The sequence below is a fragment of the Erythrolamprus reginae genome, chromosome 3 (assembly GCF_031021105.1).
Source record: "Erythrolamprus reginae isolate rEryReg1 chromosome 3, rEryReg1.hap1, whole genome shotgun sequence".
Classification (NCBI taxonomy): Eukaryota; Metazoa; Chordata; class Lepidosauria; order Squamata; family Dipsadidae; genus Erythrolamprus; species Erythrolamprus reginae.
The window spans coordinates 81,483,877-81,494,368 of NC_091952.1; the positions used below are offsets into that span (position 1 = coordinate 81,483,877).

General features: G+C 40.5%; 1 protein-coding gene across 1 annotated transcript; it reads right to left on the reverse strand.

The window, feature by feature from the left end:
- Positions 1–1,795: 1,795 nt before the first annotated feature.
- Positions 1,796–3,535, reverse strand: TACSTD2 (tumor associated calcium signal transducer 2). Its single transcript, XM_070746005.1, has one exon. The coding sequence runs from the start codon at positions 3,309–3,311 to the stop codon at positions 2,385–2,387; it is 927 nt and encodes a 308-aa protein (XP_070602106.1). The 5' UTR covers positions 3,312–3,535; the 3' UTR covers positions 1,796–2,384.
- Between the last annotated feature and the right edge of the window lie 6,957 nt (positions 3,536–10,492).

The following is a 10,492-nucleotide window of genomic DNA, read 5'->3' on the forward strand; positions in this document are numbered from 1 at the left end:
TTTCAGTAAAATAATATTTTCTCACATTGCTTTTGATCTTTCCCCCAACTAACTTCAGATTGTGTCCCCTTGTTCTTGTGTTCACTTTCCTGTTAAAAACACTTCCCTCCTGAACCCTATTTAACCCTTTAACATATTTAAATGTTTCGATCATGTCCCCCCTTTTCCTTCTGTCCTCCAGACTATACAGATTGAGTTCATTAAGTCTTTCCTGATACGTTTTATGCTTAAGACCTTCCACCATTCTTGTAGCCCGTCTTTGGACCCGTTCAATTTTGTCAATATCTTTTTGTAGGTGAGGTCTCCAGAACTGAACACAGTATTCCAAATGTGGTCTCACCAGCATTCTATATAGCGGGACCATAATCTCCCTCTTCCTGCTTGTTATACCTCTAGCTATGCAGCCAAGCATCCTACTTGCTTTTCCTACCGCCCGACTGCACTGTTCACCCATTTTGAGACTGTCAGAAATCACTACCCCTAAATCCTTTTCTTCTGAAGTATTTGCTAACACAGAACTGCCAATACAATACTCAGATTGAGGATTCCTTTTCCCCAAGTGCATTGCTAGTTCTTACATTTTGGCAACGTTACAAAGCTAAGAGGGAGTGCATTACTTATTTAAAGATTGCCTTGGTAAACAAGAAACAGCAAACCACATGTCATGTCCTAAGTGCTCAGATGAATCATTTTTGGCTGTTAAATAGCAGAGGTGTGGGGGAAGTAAGTTGAGTTTCCATAACTAAGTTACAAGGAAACAGCAATTATTTGCATGATGCTGGGTTTCCTCAGAGCTTCACTAGCTTACCATAAAATCGTGCTACCATCAGATGAAAAGTGATGATGCTCTCAGGAAATAGTAGTGACTGAAATGGATAAATTAGGTCATCCCTATTTAAAGTAGTCTAAGCAATTTTAAGTATTATACAGTGCAACCTTGCAGCAGACATTCAACAAGGTACTCCAAAACGTATCCATGTCATAAAAGCCAGAAGATCAGTTTATGTCAGGTACGAACAACCAGACCCACACATGCTAATTTCCTTTTTGAACCTTCCTCCCATGTTGCTCTTCAGCAGTTTATGAGGAAACTGTGTCTTTCCACTATGGTTGAACTGCAACCTCTAGCACAGTGATTTTCAACCTTTTTTGAGCCGCGGCACATTTTTTACATTTACGAAACCCTGGGGCACATTGAGCGGGGGTGGGGTGGGGGCGGCTAAAAAAAAGTTTGGACAAAAAAATTATCTCTCTCTCTCTCTTCCTCCCTTTCTCTCTATTTCTCTCTCCCTCACTCACTCTTTCTCTCCCTTCCTTCCTCTTTCTTTCTCTCTCTCTCTCCATCCCTCTTTCTTTCTCTTCCTTCCTTCCTCTCTTTTTTGCTCTCTTTCTCTCTCCGTCACTACCTCCCTCTATGTCTTTCTCTCTCTCTCCTTTCCTCTCTCTCTCTTTCTCTCTGTCTTGCTTTCTTTCTCTTGTTCTCTTTCTCTCTTTCTTGCTTTCTCTCTCTCTCTTGTTCTCTTTCTCTCTCTCTTTCTCTTTCTCTCTCTCTTCCTTTCTTTCTCTCTCTGTTGCTTTCTTTCTCTGAGCTTCGCGGCACACCTGACCATGTCTTGCTGCCGCATGTCTTTCAACCGCGGCACACTGGTTGAAAAACACTGCTCTAGCAGACCCAGCTAGCATGGATGACTGTGAGTCACTGGGAATTGTAGTTCACTGGGACCTGTAGGACACATACTCTCTACCCCAGTCTATACAATATACAATTTATAATCACGGAACTAAGTTTAGCAGCTTTTTAAAGTTAAGAAAATTTATTCAACGAAACCATTAGGTTACACAAGATAGATTTCATTAGAAAAGCTATGCTGGCATTACTTTACAAAAGTAGCATTCTTACAGTTAGATCTGGAACAGAAGCAAATGTTTTCAAATCAATTAAACTTACAAAATAAAAGTGTAACATCTTTAACAAACAAAAAGTCAATCTTAAATGTAGGAATAAGTCTTGTATTTGAGAGACACAGAAACAAATTATTTTAATATACACATAAAAATAGGTATAGAAACAGAGTTGATAAATTAAGCTAACTGTGTAGCTATGGAACAACTTTGTTTTCTTAAAAAACACATGAAACTGGAACATTTCAGGAACAGATTATAACATTAGGATTTTTTTTCCTCTGAAACATCAAATATACCTTCAGTCTTCATCTATTTTCCATTCTGCAATTGGGGAAGATTCTACAAAGCTATTGTTTTTACCTTTGATTATTATTAGAAGGAAAAATTAATGCCTCCTTCCCTTTGAACAATGTGGGATAATCTTATCTATTTTTCATTTCCTCAGTATCAAAATCTTAATTCTGCTTGGATTACAACATCTAAGAAACCCGATTTATTTGCATTTCACCCATCTCCTTAAGCTCAACTTTCTCATATTTTCCAGTCCTCCATCTCCTCATCACCACAAACACAATAATCCCAATTAAAATGGCTGCGAGAAGCACCACGGCCACTGCCACAACACCAGCTTTCACAAATTGCATTGTAAATTCTGGAGGGATTTCATCCACGTAGTAAATGAGGACTTGTTCAATATCTAAAGTTTCTCCGTTGACCGTGATATTAAATTTATTATTGGAGGCAAAAGGGGAGACACGTTTGATGTCTTTTTCAAAGTAATAGGCTACATCTGCAATATCCACATCTCCGTCAGACTTCTGCGAAGCGTTCTGTTTCAAATCAATTTTGATGAATGGGTGATTATATTCAATAGATGAGATGAAGATTGGACGAAGCCTGTACCGGTTCTGAATGAGGTGCCGAAGACTGCTGGCTACTTCAGATTGGGAGAAAGGAGTTTCCGGCTCTTGGTGCTTGAGCTGGATGAAAATCCAGTTTGTTCTAACAAGCTCGCTGCATCGTATGTCTTTATCACTCTTATCCGTTCTCCTGACCCCAGCACTGTTCACACACCAACACGTATCTGTATAATTGCATTGCCTGGCTTTGAAGATGCCACTGTTTTCACAGTCTGGATCATACAGTCCATCATTGTCCAAAAAACCTGTTTCAGGCGTTGTAAAGCTCTTGCCTCCTGGGGCACTCGCCTCTGCCTTCATAAGCAGACATTTAGATGTCAGAGTTGAGCAGTCCACTTTCTGATTTGAACCCAGAGCCTTGCAAACACAGATGCCTTGTTCCTCGGCACAATTAGTCCGTTTGTTGGTTGGACATGAGCAGCGATTCTCTTCTGCCGAGGCAGCCACGACCATCAAAAGCAATACAATTCTGAAAGTAGCCTCCATAGGTTGGAGAAAGATGAGCAGAAGCTGGCTTTAGAAAAGAGCAGGCGAATACAGCAGCCTGAAGACAAGATCCATCCACAGCAAGAGCCTCCCGGTTTCTGTGTGACTGAACGCAACTCTTGCTTCCTCTCTTTGAAAATGAATGTCAGACCCACCCAATCAATTTAGTTGGTGACTCACAAACAAAGCAGGTCATAACAGAGGTCCAAACGCATACACCTTCTTCCATCAGGGTGTGGTAGCAACTCTCATTTCTTTCCTCCTACTGAACGAGGAAGTACAGGTTGTCAAAAACACAGAAACCAATATAACACAACTATTCACAATTCTTCTGTGAATGCAAGCACACCTGCCTCATGGGCTGAGGTAATAATATGCCAGGCTCCATATTATTGGGAAAAAAAAACATACTGCCTTCTGGCTGGGGAATTCTGGGAATTGAAGTCCATACATCTTAAGATTGACAAGGTGGAGAAACCAAGGGTGGTATTCACTTACTTTCCCTACCGGTTCGCAAATGTGAGGGTGTGCACGCTTGCTTCAGTTGTGTGTGCACCTTCTACACGTGTTTGCATCCTTCTGGGCCTCTGCTTTGCTCATGTATGTGGCTTGCACATATATATGTGGCTTCAAAACTTGCGTAAATAGGACGATATAGCACCGGAACAGGTTGGCAGGCTGGTTCACTACTACCGGTTCCCCTGAACTGGTCCAAACCAGCTGAATACCGCTTCTGGGAGAGATGCTAAGGTAGACTAATGTTAATTTCAGGGATTCGTATACACAATGGGCAGGGATACAGAAAAAAAAACCTGAGGGATACAGAAAAAAAACTGTCTCTCTTTCGAGTTTTTGAGGATTCAGTGACTCTTGATGGTCAACTCTTCTGTGATTTAAGATGAACAGCTCTTTAGCTCTTCCACTAAACAGTGATGACCCTGCAAATACGTGATAGTTCAGTGGAGTACTAAGGGGAATATTTGGTATCTCTTGAGATGACCCAAATGCTCCAGCCAGTTACATCTTCCTCTAATATGAAGTGGACTTTTGATGTACATGACAGAGTAATTTCACACAGCCTATCCTTATTCACTTAAAAAGTATACCTCTGGCAAACACTGACATCTGCAAGGATGTCCACCAGGGGACCATGATTGACCAGTGCTCTAAAGCAAATTGGGTTTTGCTTTGGCAGGATATGAAAAATTGCTTTTACGGTCGAATGGGAGCAACTTGGTGAAAGTTGCTCCCAGTCACACTGACCTTTAATATCTTGCTCTTCTTTGAATGATAGAAGTACAGCAATTTTAAGACAGATAGGATTTTTAAGACAGACAGACAGACAGACATCAAAGGAGGGATATTTCATGCAAAGAGGAAACCTCCATTTCATCTCCTTATACAGAACATATACTCCAAAGTCCTGTTCCTCTGTTTTATTGCCTTTGTACTTCTCTGGTCTGTGTTGCTCATGTTCGTTACTGTGCTCCTGCTAGTTATTTTCAGTCAGTTTTTAAAAATTGGATCCCAAAGCAGTTTATTTATTATTTGTTAAACAAATTTACACGGCCCTTTCAACTCACATGTAGGTGACTATTGCATTGTCATTAGAACACCTACATACGACCTAAGGGGCGTACATAAGTGCACTGATGTGCCTTTCGTCCCCTGTCCAATTGTCTTTCCTTTCCCTTTTATCATATATATTCTTTCCTTCCCACCTACTTCTCTTCCTCTTTACTTCCTATCTTATATATCACTTAATGTCTATTCTCTTTCATATGTATTATATATTGGACAAAGAATAAATAAATAAAAATAAATATTCTTGAAAGTTGCAGTACTTGGCTTTGGGCGGGAATTTTATTTTTACTGCTAATGTCCAAAGTTGCACTATAAGAAACCAGTCTTGTAATAAATATTTTCACAGCACATGTCAAAAACTATTTTGTCCTGTCTCTGCGGTACTTGAGATACATGCTAAGATTTTGCTCTGGTAGCTTTTGAGATACTGCAGACTGAGAATCCTGTAATAAACTAACCTTTACCTCTGGATTTTTTACACACAAGTAATGATTAACTAAAGTACTTCAATTACACAGTTTCGAAGGTGTGTATGTGTCCACGTTACTCATTTATAGTAGCAATAAGGAAGAAACGTGTGGTACCTTAAAGAGTAATTAAAGTTGTTATTCTTTAAGTTGCCACAAGACACTTTCTTATTTTAATTATTCAGTTTGTGCCTAGTATTATGTCTGCCAACTGATTTGGGATATCTCTGAAACCAATACACTGTATATTGTGCCTTTCTGTTCCTCAATGCTTCTCCAAAGCTATTCATTAAACACTGGTGCTTGAGCCCAAGGATGGGTTCTAACTTACGTCACCACCAGTTTGCTTCCTCCTATGCATACACATTGCTGAAAACCAGAAAGAAATTCCTTTAAAAAGATGGTGGCATCCATGGACCACCACACAGAACCAGCCCTCTGACATCACCAGCGGTTTACTACTGTTTTTATAGAACTGGTGCAAACCAGGAGGAAGCCACCTCTGCTTGAGCCCTTTCTCCTACAAGTGTTACTTCCTCCAACTATTTTATTACTGCCAAAACACTCCCCAGTGTATCGTTAGAAGTACTGGCTATAAAACTGTGTGGCTCTCTGAAAGCATCAGGTGGAAAAAAACAGGCAAAATTTGAAAGCAACTTTCCCAAGCACTGAATGCATAGCGATAGAATGACAAACTGGCTGAAAATTTTAGGCTTTGCAGCATGCCAGGATGTGAAACAGCTTTTGAAAAAGTAAACAACTGTCGTATTTTAAGAAAGAATTAAAGCCAAGGAGAGGGATAATTGAAAGAGAATTAAAAGCCGGATAGGATAATTTCCACTTTTATGAGAATCGCCATCACTATTAACTGGGTATCATCAGTTCATTTGTATTTCTGTACATGAAGCACAATACTATCAAGAGTATGATAGGTAGTCCTCGACTTACACTCATTTGTTTAGCGATCTTTCAATGTTGCAGCGGCAATAAAAAAAGTGGCATAACTATTTTTCATACCTTTAACCATTGTGGCATCCCCATGGTCATGTGATCAAAATTTAGCTGCTTGACAACTGGTTCATATTTATTACTGTTGCAGTGTCCTGTGGTCATATGATCACCTAATGCGAACTTCTGATAAGCAAAGTTAACAAATGTGGTATTAACTTAGCCACAGCAGAGATTCACTTAACAATTTTTATTTATTCATTTAATTTATTTTGTTAACTGCATATTGGTAGTATACAAACAGTGATGGACACAGTGGAGGTAGTAAGTTTATGCACTATTATTGAATACTTTAAAGGTCATGACCAACACTTTGAATTGTGACTGGAAACTGATTGTATTATAGTATATATGCACACACACACACACTATATATATATATATATATATATATATATATTTGTTTTCGTAGATTTTCACGGGTACAGGAATGACGGTCTTGGTATATTCGGGTTTCTTCCCGTGTAGGATATGAACAAGCGGGATGATACCTCTCGCTTACCAGACATCTGGAAACCAGCCCTCAAACATATCCCAGCCACAGAAACCAGACTCAGGACACACATTGTAAAGCAATCAAGCAGCCTGCAAGTTCTAACTACTCAGGACATCACGCCTAATCTACAACCATTAACTAATCAGCATACCTCAGCTACATCAACGACCCCAATTGTTACCCCTCTGACTCACCAGGAAGTTTCTACACAGCAGGCAATTGCTGAGCCATCAAACCACACCCAGCCACCAGTATTTATAGAAGGAAGGCAGCTAAGGTCTCGCAGTGTTCGCCTGAGAACAAGGACAGAAACACCAGCCTGAAGATGATGAGTGGGACCTCATCGAAACGTCGCCAGAAATTTCCAAATCCTACACGGGAAGAAACCCGAATATACCAAGACCGTCATATATATATATATATATATATATATATATATATATATATATATATATACACACACACACACACACACACACACACATATATATATATATATATATATATATATATAGTTATTTATTTAAATATAATTATATATATACACACACACACATACACATATATAATTATATATATACTGTATGTAACATATTGTTGCTGAATTTGAAAATGAAGTTACACACACACACACTCACACACACACACAGGCTGGTTTCCTATTCCCACAGATTTTCAGGCTGCCTGCAATTGAAGTCAAGCAAACCAAAAACACAAATCCAATCATACAATGAAACTATCAAATTAAATCCAACATACTGTAGATTAATTCTATCAGAATAAGAACACAATAATCCATCACTGTCAGAAGAAGCTAACATAATAGTTCTGATCAGTCTTGAGATAAAGTAAATCACTGTATTTTGGTGGGGGGGGGGGGTTACAAAAAGCACCGTAATTAGTATTAATTCATTCTCTGACCTATGTAGAATCAGGAGGACTATGCAAGCAATATGTCATCCATAGAAAAGATGCTATTCTTCAAATGTTGAGGAAAACAAGAAGAGCACAGAATCTTGTCACCTTTTCATTTAAATTATCCTGTAAACTGTCAATTACTTTATACAGTGATCCCTCGATTTTCGCGGGGGTTACGTTCCAAGACCTCCCGCGAAAATCGATTTTCTGCGATGTAGCGGCGCGGAAGTAAAAACACCATTTTTGGCTGCCCCCTGCCCGCCCGCCCAATTTCCCTCTGCCCGGCTGGGGAGGTGGATTCACCACCCCCACCAGCCCGATCTCCCTCCGGTGGCTGGGGACGCGGATCCAACGCCCTCGCCAGCCCGATCTCCCTCCGCCCAGCTGGGGAGGTGGATTCACCGCCCCTGCCAGCCCGATCTCCCTCCGGTGGCTGGGGACACGAATCCAATGCCCTCGCCAGCCCGATCTCCCTCCGCCCGGCTGGGGAGGTGGATTCACCGCCCCTGCCAGCCCGATCTCCCTCCGGTGGCTGGGGACGCGGATCCACTGCCCTCGCAGCCCGATCTCCCTCTGTGGGGGGGGGCAGGAGAGGTGGGGGCAGGCATTCTCACAGAGAGGGAGAGGGAGAAAGAGAGAGAGAGCAAGAGGGGGGAGAGTGGAAGGTAGAGAGAGAGAGAAAAATGATAGAAAAAGGGAGAAAAAAGAGAAATGAGAAAATGATTGAAGCAGAGAATGACAGGAAAGAAAGAGAAAGAGAGAGAGAAGTGACTCTTGGTGATGACGTATGACGTCATCAGGTGGGAAAAACCGTGGTATAGAAAAAAAACCCGTGGAGTATTTTTTAATTAATATTTTTTGAAAAACCGTGGTATAGCGTTTCGCGAAGTTTGAAGCCGTGAAAATCGAGTGATCACTGTATTTGTAAGACAATATACGGACTATGCAGCCTGTAAAGAATTCCAGCAAGGATCTGCAGCTGAATCAGAAGGACAGATCTTTGTGTAAATGCTTGTCTTAATGTGATACCATGCTGATTTTCCACAGCTGTTCCATTTGCATGAACCTATCCAAGAAAATTGTCTCCATAAGATTCCTATTGCCTGTTTTTCAGATCAAGGGGTGGGGTCTAGAGTTACGATTGATGGCTTGGAATCTATTTATCTTGCTTTTCATGGGTTATTTAATAGTGGGTCAGAAAGCAATAAGGAGTGTGAACCATCCTTCATTGGAAAAGACAACTAGCTAAGTAAGTTATTATTTCCATACATTTACATGTATCAAGGATTGCAACATTTAGTTAGCTATGCAATTTATCCCTGCTTCAGTCCAGAGGGACTCTAGGAGTTTAGATAATTTTTTAATTTTTAAAAAATAACCTAATGAAACAACAACAACAACAACATTAAAACACAACTATAACATCATAACATATTACACTATTACCTTAAGTACTACCTCATTGCTCTATAGGAGGGGTGTCAAACAGGTGGCTCATGAGCCTGATGTGTCACATGCAGGCCACACCCACCCCAGCTGCGCAAAGGCAAAAAAAACAGTGATATGTCACATGACACAGTTGAGTTTGACACTTGAGCTCCATAGCTACTCATGAAAGGTCCTCCAGAAAACCCAGGTTTTCACTAACCTCTGGAAGATCCTAAGAGTGGGGACAAGGGAGCTGGTCCAGGGGCAGAAAATGGAAGTTTCGACCAAAAATGCTGCGTCTTCATTTTTAGGCAGCTTTATAGAGCAGGGTAGGCTAAGTTGGCTCTTCTATGACTTGTGGACTTCAACTCCCAGAATTCCTGAGGTATTCATGCTAGCTCAGGAATTCTGGGAGTTGAAGTCCACATGTTATAGAAGAGCCAACTTTGCCTACCCCTGCTATAGAGTTTCCTTGAGGTAAGATAGGCAGCCTATAAATGTTATGAATAAATAAGTAAATAAATCCATGTGTGTGACTTATCTAATCATCTTCGTTCCTAGAAATGGTCTTCTTTATTAAATAATATTGCAGAAGACATTAGGGAGAACACAAATCGGAATCCAATATCTCGGATCTCACCACAGAGGCATAAATGTAAATATTTTTAAAACCTGGAACATATGGTTTTCACGGGATCTCCTCAAGACAAGTTATGGGACTAATACAGTAAATTTATTCTCCTATACAGCTTCCTAACATTTTCATTCTTCTTTCCAGAGCGTCCTAATCAAAATAAAGATCTTTGTTCAAATGGAGATTTTATTCCGTTATTTCTCTGATAACAAGATGCTTAACAGTTGAGCCCCACTCTTGATAAGTACACCTGAACTGGCTCACAGCACAAACAACTTGATAATTTCAGTCACAATCATAGTTGTTCCTGTTAAATCAGAGGCTGGAGGCTGATGAAGACGATAACAGCTCTTTATTTAATAATCAGGAACATCTAAGTGACCAGCTCGCAGGCAGGTAGCGATTAAAAAACAAGCGGCTAAAACCGCATCTTATATACATTGTTTCTAGCGCTGGGATTGGTGACAATGTTTCAAGACTTCGTGCCGGAGCTTCCTATTGGTTGCGCCCGGAGGCTCCTTATTGGTCGCGCCTCGGCTTCCCATTGGTTGTGCTAGCGGGTTTCTTATTGGTTGCCCTGCTCCAATCAGCGATCACATTTATTCTAACAACTTGCAAACATAACAGTTCCAGACCACTAATTTAT

Coding starts and splice junctions, on each gene's coding strand:
- TACSTD2 (XM_070746005.1), bottom strand. CDS start 3,311: ATGGAGGCTACTTTCAGAATTGTATTGCTTTTGATGGTCGTGGCTGCC.